General features: G+C 53.6%; 1 protein-coding gene across 2 annotated transcripts; it reads left to right on the plus strand.

The window, feature by feature from the left end:
- Positions 1-281: 281 nt before the first annotated feature.
- On the plus strand, positions 282-13,740 carry LOC117639494 (zinc finger protein 768-like). Of its 2 annotated transcripts, none has more exons than XM_034375209.1 (4): positions 282-424; positions 5,305-5,580; positions 5,804-6,991; positions 9,261-13,740. In XM_034375209.1, exons 2-4 carry the CDS (start codon positions 5,496-5,498, stop codon positions 10,394-10,396), a joined length of 2,409 nt encoding a protein of 802 aa, XP_034231100.1. In that variant the 5' UTR covers positions 282-424; positions 5,305-5,495; the 3' UTR covers positions 10,397-13,740. The 2 variants fall into 2 exon arrangements, with proteins under 2 accessions (XP_034231100.1, XP_034231111.1); XM_034375220.1 differs by having other exon boundaries at positions 5,804-6,907.
- Positions 13,741-13,782: the final 42 nt, after the last annotated feature.

Genomic DNA, 13,782 nt, shown 5'->3' on the forward strand with positions numbered 1-13,782 from the left:
GGGCTGCGCGTAGGGTGGGGGCAGGGCCGCGGGTGGGGGAGGGTAGGGCGGTGTGGCAACGCCGCGCGAGGCCAGCCAGGCAGCCAGCCAGGCAGCCAGCTACGGCCGGGGCTGGGAGCAGTGCTGGGAGTCAAGCCAGTCAGACATGAGGCCGTGCGGGCTTGGACGCTAGTGGAGTGCCTTCGCGCCGCGCCGCACCGCGCCGATCCGAGCCGCACCGCTCCGCACGCCCCGCAACCGCGCGCGGACCACGCTCCGGACCACGACTTGCCGCATCGCGAATTTGGGGGCCCGGCCGGCGTTGAGCCGCGGCGACGCGACCGCACCAGCGACTTGGCGTGCACAGCGCACGGCCAGCGCGAGTGACGAGTGTCGCCGCAGTGACTTCCCTCTTGGATACTAGCATAGAGACTTACTGTCGACGGTGAGTGCAGTGCAGTGTCTGGTGTGCGCCAAAGGATTACAGTGTGATCGTTGTCCTGCTTCAAGACCGCCGCCGTGGACTGCGAGGTAGTGTAGTGGCGAGGCGTGGCCGGCCTCCCTGCCCTTACCCAATAGCCGGTACCGCGCACCACGCCGGCGACGCGGCGACGCACGCCCGGCCAAGGCGAAGAAGCGCGTGGTCGCCGCCAGCGTCCCGCGTCCGATCCGGCCGGCCGGGGCCGGACCCTGCTTGCCCTGCTTCCGGCTGCAGTGCAGTGCAGCGCCGCGCGGTAAGGGCGCCGTCATGCCGTGCCAGGCAGCCCGTCAGGCAGCCCGTCAGGCCGACAGCCCGACAGTCACGGAGGGCGGCGGGTGACTTCGGACCGTGACGGCCGGACGGCGCGACGGCCCGACGGGGTGATGCAGTTGACGATGACGTCGGCGATAACGATGATAATGATGACGGGGACGGTTGGGTTGGGACATACAGGTGCGCGCCGGCCAGACGAAAATTAAATTGGTGGCAGCACCGCACCGCACGCCGCGACGGCGACGCGTTGATGGTGGTGGACTTGACGACCGGCAGCGCGGTCGCCGCGCGCCGCGATCGTGGTGATAATGGCTCTGTGTGAGTCTCCGCCTCGCCGGCCTCGCCTCGCTGGTCTTGTCGTGGACCCTGCACTGTCCTTACGCCCCAGTGGCGTGGCGTGGCGTGGCGTGGCGGCGCGTCGGTGCTGCCCGATTGTTGTCGCCCAGCTACCCAGCTTGCCGCTCGCCCACCGCGAGTCTCGTGGGTTCGAACCCCTCCCCTCCCCTTTTTGGCGCCTGGTCTAGTCAAAAGGCGCCAGGCCCGGCCGGGGAGGCTTGCGGCAGTTTGCGGTGAGGCCAGGCCACGCGCGGCCAAGTTCAGGGCTGGCGCCTTGCCTCGCTCGCCTCGGCGCTGGCGGCGCTGGCGGCCGCGAGGACTCGCAGGTCAAGGCGGAGGCTGCGTGCTGCGTCGCCGGCTATTTCAGACGTTTATGATACGGCCCAGCCTGGCCCGGCTAGACTAGGCTAGACTAGGCTAGACCAGACGGCCGCTCTCGCGGTCCGGGCGAGCTGGCGCTGTGCTGTGTGCTGCTTGCATTGCGGCGCCACCACGTGGCTGCGCTGTCACGGCTCCGCGCCGTCATGCCTTTGCCGCGGTTCCGAAGAGTCGTAGTTCCCTCTCTGTCAGACCTACAGGACCCCTACAGGACCCCTCCAGGGCGTGCCATGAGTGTGACAGAGACGGAGCAATGGAACGACTCTTCTGAATCTGCCATCAGGGATAACAGGTGTCAATGAGGTGCTCCGGGTCGATGGGTCGATGCAGCGAATGCAAGTCTTCCCGAAGGCGGGCCGGCGGGCTGGACCCGGATGGACCCGGATGGGCTCCACGCCGGCTTCACGCATGGCCTGGGCTGCCTGGACGGCCTGCCTGAGCCGATCACTTCCCCGCGGCCAATCGATAATGGTGGCGATGACTACCCGATGGGCCGTTCCTGCCCGTTCGCGCCGTTCGCGTTGGCAGTGTTGGTGTTGGCACCGGAAGGAAGGCCGACTGTCCGTCCGTGTCAGGACCATGTCAGGCAGGACACGCCAGGCGCGACGCGCGAGCCGCCGGCAGCGCCAGCCAGGCCAGTGGGCACCCAAGTATTTCCCTTTTCAAATTTTAACTCATGTCGAGGTTCAGTCTTGAAAATCTGCTGTCCCATTGGTTTCCCGACGGGCTTCGTTTGAAAGTGTCACACGTGGTCAAAGAGTGTGACTGCGGGGACCCCCCTCCCCCGCAATCTGAGCCGAAGGGAACATCTACCGAAAGAGCCGCTTCTTTGCGCTTGGAAACCTGAACGCCGCGCCGCCGGGCCGCCGCCGTCGCCAAGCCCCGTCCCGTCGGCGTCGGCTCCATCGCATGGAAAGCTGGACGGTGTTGGGTGGCAGCCAGTGGCAGCAGTGCGCTCGGCACGCGGAGACGACGCCACTGTGAAAAACGCTCTACGCCTCCCTCCGGCGGGGCGGACTTTGGAGCTTTCGGCTTTGTCTCCGGTTGGGCGGCGACGAGGTTTTTCTATCGAACACCTGCGGCCCCGCACGCCGATGCCCCGTCCCCAGGACGCATGCGGGCGCCGCGCCCCAGGCGGCGACGCGATCCGAGCTGTCACCGAACCTCAGCCTCCCGCCATGCTCCCGCCGGCCGCCGGGACGGGGGCTCGAGGAAACTCGTGGAAATGACGGTGGAAATGAAGCGTTTCGGGGACTGGGAACGCGAGCGCCAAGAGTGTGACGGCCCGCGGAGCAAGTGTGTGACGAGTGCGCGACAAGTGTGTGACGATGAAAAGACTGCGTGAATGGCATGCACCTGCCCGGCCCAGCCCGGCCCAGCCCGGCGCACTTGTCTCAAAGGGCCGACGCGCAGGGGGGCGCGCCAGACAGCGCCAGACAGCGCCAGACAGCCAGTCAGACGGACAGACCGCCGGGCGGGGCTGGCGGGCCGGGGAGGGTTGGTTCAGTCTCGGGGAAAAAAGAAGACGGCGAGAAGGGGGAGGCGAGCCCAGATGGCTCGTCACGACGCCACACACAAAAGGAGGGGAGTGTGTTGAGGCAGTACAGGGAAGGATTGAAACCGCGGGGGGAGGGGGCGGGGGCAAGGGCCGAGGGAGTGTGCAGCGCGGACACGGGGACGGACTTCGCGACCATCTTTAAAACTACATTAGAGTTACTAGTTCGTTCGTCCTGTTTCGGTAAAATGCTTGTTAATCCCGTGTTTTTCTCGAAGTTTTCGGCACAGGCGGTCGGGCGGTTACTCCTCTCATTCGCCAAACTGTAAACCGTGAAATAAATCCCCTTCTTTTTCTTGTCTTGCCCCCAAAAAGAAGCAGCAAGTAGAAGAATCGGATACAGATTACGCTGACGCAATGGCGCGCGGAGTCGCAGCCGGCAGCAGCGCCGGCCGGCGCAGTGGCGCAGGGGAGCAGGTTGACCGGCCGAGTGTAACCGGCTAGCCAGTGTAGTGGCCGCGGACGGTCGCGGCGCGGCGATTCACAGAAGGTGAAAGTAATAGCGACGTTTGCTCGCTGTTTGTTTGTCGTCGTTATCGTCCCGAGTCTGCCCGAGTCTTGGGCGGCGGGGGCAGCGGGGGCAGCGGGCAGCGCGGCGTCGCGAGGGGCGCCCGGCACGGCGGCACGGCACGGCCCGCGCCAATGCCCCAGTGGCCTGGCGCGCGCCGCGCCCTCCTCCTGAGGACTGATGCCGAGTGTCGTTCTCGTCGCTCTGTCTCTCTCGCGGGGAGACACTCCATGAGTGGGAGAGAGACAGCTGCGAAAGCGGCTGGCCCTGCAGGCCTCAGCGTGGTTAAATTTGTCTCTCGTCGCTGGGACACTGCGGACTCAGCCCGGTGGGTAGGCAGTCCCGGCAGGCGGCCATGTCCGCCGGGACAGCCTACTGCGGACGGGGTTCGGCACCTCGGACACATTTCCGTGCACTCGCTGTCGCGAAACTTCTTTTCTAATTTCTTTTGTCGGGGTTGTCGGAGCGCAGAGGGCCGGCGCCGCCGCTTCTCGGCCAAGACACGGTCTAGCCTACGAGCGCGGTAGAAGGCGGCCAAGCGGCCGCGAGCGACGCAGAGGCGCGGTTTGCGGTTTGTCAGTCAACATGCAACAATCATCGGCCGGGCGCCGCGCCGGCCCTCCATACCGCCCCGGCCCCAGCCGGCCGGACACACGCGGTAATTGACGGGCTATCACGCCCTCGCCGCCCTCGGCGCCCTCGGCGTGGCCGCGGTGTCCGCGGTGGTGTCGCCGCCCTCCCGCCTCGCCCCGCACTATCACTACTGCTCTATCGGGCTGTCCGGGGTTGTCTGTCCCGCCGGCCCCGCTGGCCGTGGGGCTGCAGTGCAGGCCGCGTGTCGCTCGGTGGCGCCAATTAAACGCACGCCGCTATTCATCGACGCCACGCCAGGCCGCGGAGGGGATCGGGCAGGCCAGGCCCTCGGCCCGCCCCGACCTACCGCACTATAAACTACTACTAGCCGCGGCGGTGGCGTGGCGCGGCGCGCCGCTCCCCTCCTAGCGCGCCGTCGCCTCCCCTATTCTATTTTAATTATGTGAATCGCTTGGCGCGCCGCACCAGTTTGTTGTTGTGTTGGCTGCAGTGTGGCGGCCTGGCGGCCTGGCGGGGTGGTGGCCGCACTGCGCGGCACGCGCCGCTAGTGGTCGAGCCGACAGTGTCGTGTCGTGCTGGGACTCGCGACGTGGCGGCGCACGCGGCCTCGCCGGCCTCGTGTACTCTGCGACCGGATCCCCGGGGACCTGACGGCGACCTGATGGGGACCTGATGGGGACCGGGGCGTACTTCAATGAAACGAAGCCGCGTGCGGTTTGGAGCAGCAAACTATAATAGTCGGTCGGAATAATGTCGCTTTGTTTTTCATCGAATCGACTGACGGCAATCTCGTGGCGGCTTTGCCGGGCGGGAACCCCTGGGACGCTGAAACGCTCGTTCGTTTGTGCTGAGCCCGGCGACGCCCAGACTGATCCCATAGTAGTGTCGTCTCGTCGCTGTCACTCAAGGGGCGTCTACGGGCGCGAGAGCAACGGAGCGACGAAGACGAAGCGGCCCGGCCGAGGGGCTGGGGCTGGGCTGGCTAGGCTGGACTAGCTAGACGCGGAACGCCCGGCGGCAGGCAGCGCGCTGCACGCCGGTGCGCTGCTCCGCGCGGTTTGCCTATCCTTGTCTAGTAAGGCGCAAAGGCGGGGAAGGCTTTTGCGCGGCCGCGAGCTGGAGGGCAGTGGTGGGGGAAGTGGCCGGTTGGATGTCTGTCTGGGAACGCGTCTTGCAACAGAGTGCTTTGCTTGTCCACAGGCCGCGCGGCGCGAAGCGTGAAGATGGGGCCCAGGCCGCCGCACGTCGCCGAGCACCGTCGGCACCCCTGCAGCCCCGCGAGGAGTAGCAGCAGCAGCCCCGCCTAGGCCGCCCAGGCCGCCCAGGCCGGAGACGCTGGTCCAGCTCCACCTGAAGCGCGCCACGCGGCACGGCACTCGGCCGGCCCAGACATGGCCATCAACCTGCAGGCCTCGTTCGCGGCCTGCCTCGCGGGCCTCAAGGTGCCCCCGCAGATCATGTACTGCATAGCACAGGGTAAGCCACCTCTCCACCTCTCCAGTCCAGGATCCGGCCGCAGGTGACCCGAGCACCCTGGTCGCGGTCGACCGCACCGCGCTTGGAGTGGCCCTGGTCATCGCGGCGGCTCTGACGGCGGCCTTGCGAACCTGGCCGACGGCGACGGCACCATGACGGCACCGCTCCCTTTCTCGAGAAGTGCTCCGCTGCTCACGCCCTGACCCTGCTTGTCTTTTTGCAGAGACGGGGCAGCCGTACGTGTTCTACAAGGACGGAATGGAGCGGGGGCAGGGACAGGGCGGCCAGTGGGGGCAAGGGCCACCCTCTCAAGACCTCGGCTACCTCTCGTCGCAGCAGCAACAGACCCAGCAGCAACAACAACTACCTCCCCAGACTCAACAGCAACAACCCCCCACCCCGCAGCCGGCGTCCGTCAGTCCGCGGCAGCTGTGCGACGACGGTCCGGTGCAGAGCGCGCTCACATCGCCCGTGGCGTCGCCGTACCCGCAGTCGGTGCCCGACGTACCGCCCACGCCGATGACGCCCATGACGCCCATGACGCCGCACCCCGTGGGGGTGGCGGACGACGACCAGGTGTCGGGCCCCTTGACGCCGCAGCAGCCACCGCCGTCTCAGTCCGTGGCGCCGCAGCAGGGGCCGTCCTCGCACGGGCCGTCCTCGCACGAGCAGCAGGAGCTGTCGCCGCCGCACAACCCCGGGCAGCACAACCCCGACATTGAGGTGCAGCGCTGCTACAACCCGTCGGCCACGCCCGGCGTGGACTTGCAGCAACAGCAGCAGCAACAGCAGCAGCAGCAGCAACAACAACAACACCACCAGTACCTGAGCCACCACTACTCGCAGCGCGGGCACCCGGTCGGGCCGCCGCCGCACGTCATGAGCCCCACGAGCTTCATGCACTACCTCAAGCAGCCGGGCGTGCTGCTGACGCCGCTGGGGCCCATGGGTACGGAGGCCGTCATGGCCGAGAACTTCAACAGCAACATGCAGGACATGCGAGGCATGCCTGACATCCTGCAGCAGCAACAGCAGCAGCAGCACCAGGGCAAGCAGGGCAAGCACGCCAACAGCGAGCTGCGGCTCTTCAAGTGCCTGACGTGCGGCAAGGACTTCAAGCAGAAGTCGACGCTGCTGCAGCACGAGCGCATCCACACGGACAGCCGGCCGTACGGCTGCACCGAGTGCGGCAAGCGATTCCGCCAGCAGTCGCACCTAACGCAGCACCTGCGTATCCACGCCAACGAGAAGCCCTTTGCCTGCGTGTACTGCGAGCGCACCTTCCGGCAGCGCGCCATCCTCAACCAGCACCTCCGCATCCACTCGGGTGAGAAGCCTTTCCAGTGCCCGGAGTGTGGGAAGCGTTTTCGCCAGAAGGCCATCCTGAATCAGCACGTCCGCACACATCAAGGCGAGCATTTCCCTCTGCCTCCTTCTACTTCTCGTGATAGTGGCGACGCAGTCGACCTCTCGCTGTCTCTCCACCCCTATGCCCTCCTCGACCTCGCCCTGTCGCTCGGCAGCGGCGGCAGTAGTGGTAGAAGCAGCACTAACCCCCGCCAGGGCCTCGGCCAGGGTCTCGGCCTCCACCACCTCGCCTCCGCGGGCCTCTGCGCTCCGTGGCCTCCCCGTCGTCGCTCTCCGGGCCGCCGGGGTCCGCACTCGCCCTCGCCCGACACGGATAGCGACGGCGGCGACGAGGACGGCGCGCTTGGTGAAGACGACCTGCCGCAGGACCTCTCCGATAAGACCTTTCCCCTCCACCACCACCCCGACCGGGACCAGGAGGGGGACCCGGAGGTGGACCCGGAGGTATCCAGCGGGCGGACGACGGATCCCCCGACACCCTGACCACGTCTAACTCTCGCACTCGGCTCTCTTTCACTATCCCACTTCTCCCGGCACTTGGACGCTCTGCTCGCTCTGCTGCTGAGGGACGGAGACAGCTAACAAGACGCTAGTGACTAGCGCACTTCGAGCCGGACAGGACAGGACCGGACGGACCTGACCGCTGCTGTGCGAGGAGAGCCGAGCTGACGCTGAGGTGACGCTGCGATGGGGTCGTGGTCGCATTGGTCCGCCCGCTGGCCACCCCCGTGTCCTGTGTCCCACCCAGGCATGGGCTGAAATTAGTAGAGTAGTAACGCTGCAGGTAATAGCGCCATTACCGGCCCCAGGACTTGACCCTCTCCCGCCCATCCCGCCCCATCCCGGTGAGAAATATCCTGTGGACGTCGAACCGATCGTCCGAGGAGTGGGCAGCTCGAGTGGCGGCATTTCTCCGTTCCTGAGTGGAGTAGGCGTGGACGGGAGAAATGTCAGAATGCTTTTGGCACCAGGCCGTCGGTGATAGACTCGCCGTCAAAGAGGAATTTCTCACCAAAACCCCCTCCTTTCTTCCCGTCTCCACCTTTGTAACATTTTCTGCTTTCCAATATCACTATCACTCTTGCTTCATATGTTTCAATCTTAACTTTTAGATTTTATTGCCTGCCTTCCTAATGGAAAAGTAACAATAATATGCCTTTCTTTCAAGGGTCAGTCCACTACAGTGATCTTGCTAATGCTGTTTCAGTCTTTTTTCTTTTTTAAGACATGAGTTTTAGTGTTTTATCGTGAGCTTTACCTAGTACCTCATTAAATTCTGAGGACTATTTATTTTTGATATGTGATTGAAATTTAACGTTTTGTTTGCGCTCAGCAAAAAGGCAATTATTTTGACATGCTTCACTGCACCTTTTCTACCTTATGTCCCTTTTCTATTTTTCTTCCTTTCTTACTTCCCTGCAATGTTCAGCTTTGGTGGATGTGTGAGAGGACTGCTTCATTAACAACTGCTCATATTTATGGAAAATTACCATGGCAGTAGATCTTATGTAATATTTTCAACTGCTTTCTTGGATGGGGTCCAGTGCAAAACAGAAAGGGCTTTCCGCACAAGTGTCTTGGTGTCATCACTTGCACCATCCTTTACATGCACCAAGACACTTAAGTGGTCAGTAAGGGAATTTCTGTAAATATCAGCGTTACCAGAAACGAGAGCAGACACTTCCAGTACATACTCACAAAGGAAGTTGAAATTTATTATGCCTCTGTTTTTGTATGTTATTTATGTACATTTAACAGAAGGCGGTAAGGATTCCCTGTCCATATATTTTTATAATAGATTTTAGTCAGCAAGTGAGTTATTGTACTGTTGTGCCTTATTCTCGCCAAACCATATATTGTAGGCTTCATGCATTAATACTTGCCATGCACTATGTCTTAATGTATAGTACTTGCCATATTTGAAAGTAGTCTTTGTAGAACCAATTAGAAGGTTGCATGAAATTTGCAATTATGTTTTATGCTTTTTAATTAATAGTTCATAAGACAATTGGTTAATAATTAAATGTAACAGTTTGCTAAAAGTACTGGGTTTGTAACGGAAGTGATCAATTTATTGTATGGATTCATTTGGGATTAACTTGGGATAATTTTTCATTTGACTCAAAAGGGCATTTATTCTCTATCATTCTTGAATCAATCAAGTATCAGTATTTTTCCAATCAGTAAAACTGTGTTTTTGTATTTTGGACGAAGATGATTATTATTCATTCAAGTGGATTTTAAGACAATCTATTTTGATGAATTTCATTCATGAAGTCTAAACAAAGGATTATGGCTTTGTGTGTTCACAGATGTGAGTCCCCATCTGGTGTACAAGAATGGTACACTGTGGCCTCAAGACGTCCCATTCCCGCCGGAGCTGGATTCTAAAGAACCATCAACTGAGAATGGTGGATCTCCGTTCGACAGTGAACATAATGCCCAAACTCCAGACCACCAGCGACAAGCAAATGGATGTTTCTCACCGGAATCAAATGTGCAGTACCCTGCATATTTCAAGGACGCTAAGGGTATGAACCACGCTGTCTTCGGCTCTGGCAGCAACTTTGCCCTGCAGTACCTCAAGCAAGGAAAGGGGCTTCCTGATGTCATCCAGCATGGTCGAAGTGCTGGCATGCCTTTGTACGTGCGTTGCCCTATCTGCCAAAAGGAGTTCAAGCAGAAGTCAACCCTTCTTCAGCATGGCTGTATACATATTGAGTCCCGTCCTTACCCCTGTCCTGAGTGTGGGAAGAGGTTCCGGCAGCAATCCCATCTCACTCAGCACGTGCGGATTCATACAAATGAAAAACCATATGGGTGTGGTTATTGTGGGAGGAATTTCCGGCAGAGAACTATTCTCAACCAACACTTACGGATTCACACTGGAGAGAAACCGTACAAATGTGGCCAATGTGGCAAAGACTTCAGGCAGAAAGCAATTTTAGATCAACATACTCGCACTCACCAGGGTGAACGACCATTCTGTTGTCCCATGCCTAACTGTAGGAGAAGATTTGCTACAGATCCAGAGGTCAAGAAGCATATGGATAACCATATGAACCCTCATGCTAATAAAGGCAGAAGACCAAATAATAATTCTGATACGAAGCATTTATTGGGAAGAGGTGTTCCTCCTACAGCTGTAGTGAAACCTGAGTTATACTTCCCTCAATGCTATGTTCCAGCATTTGGACACCCAAACAATGCCTTTGTAAATAATGGAGGGCAACCTCAGAACGGTGATTTTAAACCTATCCCCACTCACCCTTTTGCTCAGAATCCCAGTCAGAGCCAGGCGGAACACAATGGGGATTTTAAAAATGTTCAAACTGGGGCAGCACCTGTCACAATAGTGCCTGCTCATCAGTTCCCACCTTCCAACAGTGGTAACCCTGTTCAGGCCCACACTAATGGGGAGTTCCCCAAACCCACTCCAGTCCAGTGATTTGCCATGCTGCCTGTGATATGATCTGAGCTCTGACTCTCCGTCCCTGTTCCTCAACCAGCTATGAGTACATCACATGATTGTTTCCGTTAAATGTGGACTTGTGTTGTGTGATGTGTTTTCCCCGTGATCTCCATGCAGATTAGTGGTAAAATGTAAATGTTAATTAATTTTTTTGTGATTTATACGAACAAATATTAAAATGTGGTAATTTAATTGTGTGAAAGCAAGATGAGTGCCTGGTTGTGTGTGTGAAAGTGGTAAGCTATCTACATTTAATGTTGCATTCAGATGTGTAGGCCTAAGTGTACTTGAGTCAAATGAGATTTAGTTAACTTCTGGTTAACATCAGGTTTCTTCTTTCAGAATGTAAATTGTAATTGATATTCAAGGAGTGAAAGTATTGCTTGTGTTGGAAGTCATTTATGTGGACTGTGTCTTACTTGCATATTGGAACTGAATTATTTTCTCTTGTTACCTTCTTTCTTTTGATTCCTTTCTTGTTGATTACCATTATTGGGTGACTCCTCTCACACATCATAAGAGATGCCATGGCAACCTTTTCTGATCTCTGCATCATTTCTTGCACAAGTGTTACCTGGGAAATAGCATTTTCTAAATGCTATCTGTAAGGAAATTATTTGATGTCTGCCATTTCTTAAGCAAACATAAAACAACCCTCTAGAGCTCAGGTATCTTTCTAAGTCTGCTCTTTTAATATTAAAACTTTTCTTAAACTATTAAAAACCTTCATCAAGGAACTATTATCTCCTGAGTATTCGGAGAAATTTGTAAAGGATAGTTAGTCAATCTACTAAATCGCTGGGCTTTCATAATTTTTATTTTTCAGTGTAAATAAAGAGGATGAAAAGCTGCTTTTCTGTGATGTGTGTTTAAGTTTTGCGCATGTTCACTCCAATTATCATGTTATGTTTCAAAACTTGCCAATTTGTTTACAATGACTGCATAAGAATGCATTTTCTGTTTTATAGAGCTTCTTTAAAATATGTTAGTAAAGCTTTCTTAGTTTTATAATTAGTTAAAGTTTATTACAACTCTATGACCACTGGTTACCAAAACCAAATTGCTTTGTTGAGCATAAGTAATCAGTCAAAATAATCCCCTTGTTCAATTTTGTTTGATTGTAAAGCAAAAAAAAAAAGTCGAATATAGTGTTTGGATGTTGTATATGCTGAGACAATTTTAAAGGATTGGCTCCTCAGTATATTTGTTGTTTCTAGAAATATTCTTATCAATCTATAAGACCCAAGTCTAAAATGGGCTATGTCAAGAGTCCAGAAGTACTGGCTTTATTTCTTAGGGTCAAGAGTTTCCTTTCCTTAAGTGTACAAGGACATGTGTGCACTTTTATCCTTCCTTCTCTTGTTTTTTTGTTAAATTGTTAAACTTTCTTTTGTGAGAGTATATAGTGTTTTGACAAAGTCTGTTAACACATTACATTTCAACCATTTTTGCTCCAAAGCTAAACAGAGACATACATTACGAATATAATTTCCATTAGAACAAATCTCAGTTTAAATTATAGGAGAACAAATTTCCCTTGTAGAAGTAAATATTCTATGACTTAAAAATTTTGTACTGTAGCCCAACGATTCTACTAGTTCATGATCTTTTAGCCACCTAAAAACCTTATCCAATCTGTAGAATTGAAATTAAGACGACAACCTTCACTTGATAAATAACAGTGCCATTTTTCTATTTGTGTCTTAACTTGTGACTCATGGTAATTTAGAGTCTCCCTTACAAAAAAAAAGTGTAAAGCTATTGTATTATTAAGGCAAAGTTAACTGAAACTATATTGGGGAGAATCTGAAAGATTACCTTTAGGTGGAATGATTCCTAAAAAATTTTCGTTAGTTTAAAGTAGCTGATACTGTGCTGTCTCAATGAGCGTATAGAGGATCCATTCATGTATGTGTGTATGGAGAAGTACGTAAGGTCATTAACATTTGTGATATCACACAGGCACAGGAAAAGTTTGTTGTTTGTTCTTTCACTCCTTAAATTATTTTTAAAAAATATTGTATGTTTCTGCTGTTTTCTTGAGGGAGAAAATAAACTGTCCAATGTTTCACTTTGTGGTTTTCACATTTTAGTTTAAAATCAATGTTCAACCATGCTGTTATTACACGGAATAATTTCTCTATTGGAGTTAAAATGGGGTAGCAGAAATTAAAGCTAAAAGAAATCCAAGCTAATGTTCATCAAACTGTTAGTACTTACTGCCTCAGTGACTCCATGCCTTGTTAATTTTACTCAATCATTCTCTGTGATTTAAAGTTCAAGTGTACTTAAGTTTATCTTACATGCTGTTCCTATCGGTGCACATCAGTAATCTCGGGTTGTTGCAAATGTGTAACACTAACAGCTATAAATTAGTATCAGTTCTTTAAACTGTTAAAGGTGCTAACTTTTGTTGGGATTTTCCTGTAATTCCTTAGTTTCTTTGTTTTCAGAGAGAAATTATTTTACAATCCAAGATCCAAATTTTGTGATTTTGTTCCATATCATTTACGTAATTAAATTTTATTGCTCATTAGATGTATTTGGATTGTTAATGTATGAGATGTTTATTTGTCATTGCCTCAGTTCTTGTTGAATTCCATGGTAGACTGTTTATTTGCTTGTGTGTGAGTGTGTTCCATTACTTGATTATATGATGGATACTTAACCATTGTGTATACGAAATGCCAGTGGGCTTAGAGTTGTAGATGTTGATTGTTAGGAAGTACTTTCTTTTTGTTCCTGTTTCATTAAACAATGCACAAAACCACTATTGATGTATGAAAATATCCATTGTTTAGAAAAAGGACGTGTTAAAGATTCTTCCTCTTTAGTCCCAAATTGGCAGCTTTATGTTGTTTTGTACATATTTATCTTCAAAAGATATTTTCCAAGAAATTTTAATGTGAATTCATAAGACTTGAAGAAATCAACAGAGTATATATTGTGTAGTCTAAGAAGTGAGAAAGAGTAAATTACCATGACCAGCTAAGTCTTGGGTATCGTGTTTATAATGTTTAAGGTTACCCACTTACTTTTACACATTTTTATCGTCCAAGTACAACTCATGACAATCTGTCATAAGCTTTCTTCATGAAATTGAGTTTCATATCAATAACTTGTTTCTCTTAAGTGCATGAATAGATAGTTATGTTAGGCTGGTGCCAAATTGATATTTAGGCAATTCAAAACATTTAGCAACCTATTTATAAAAGGTTGGTAACATAGATCTTTATTGAAAATTATTTTAATTGTGTAGGGCTGCTTTAAGTTCATTGAACATTTATGAATTGTCAAGTAATAAAATTTGAAGACAGTTACATTATCATCTTCTGAACAGTCAACCAAAGATCTTCCTCAAC

Source organism: Thrips palmi, unplaced genomic scaffold (genome assembly GCF_012932325.1).
Source record: "Thrips palmi isolate BJ-2018 unplaced genomic scaffold, TpBJ-2018v1 HiC_scaffold_1, whole genome shotgun sequence".
Classification (NCBI taxonomy): Eukaryota; Metazoa; Arthropoda; class Insecta; order Thysanoptera; family Thripidae; genus Thrips; species Thrips palmi.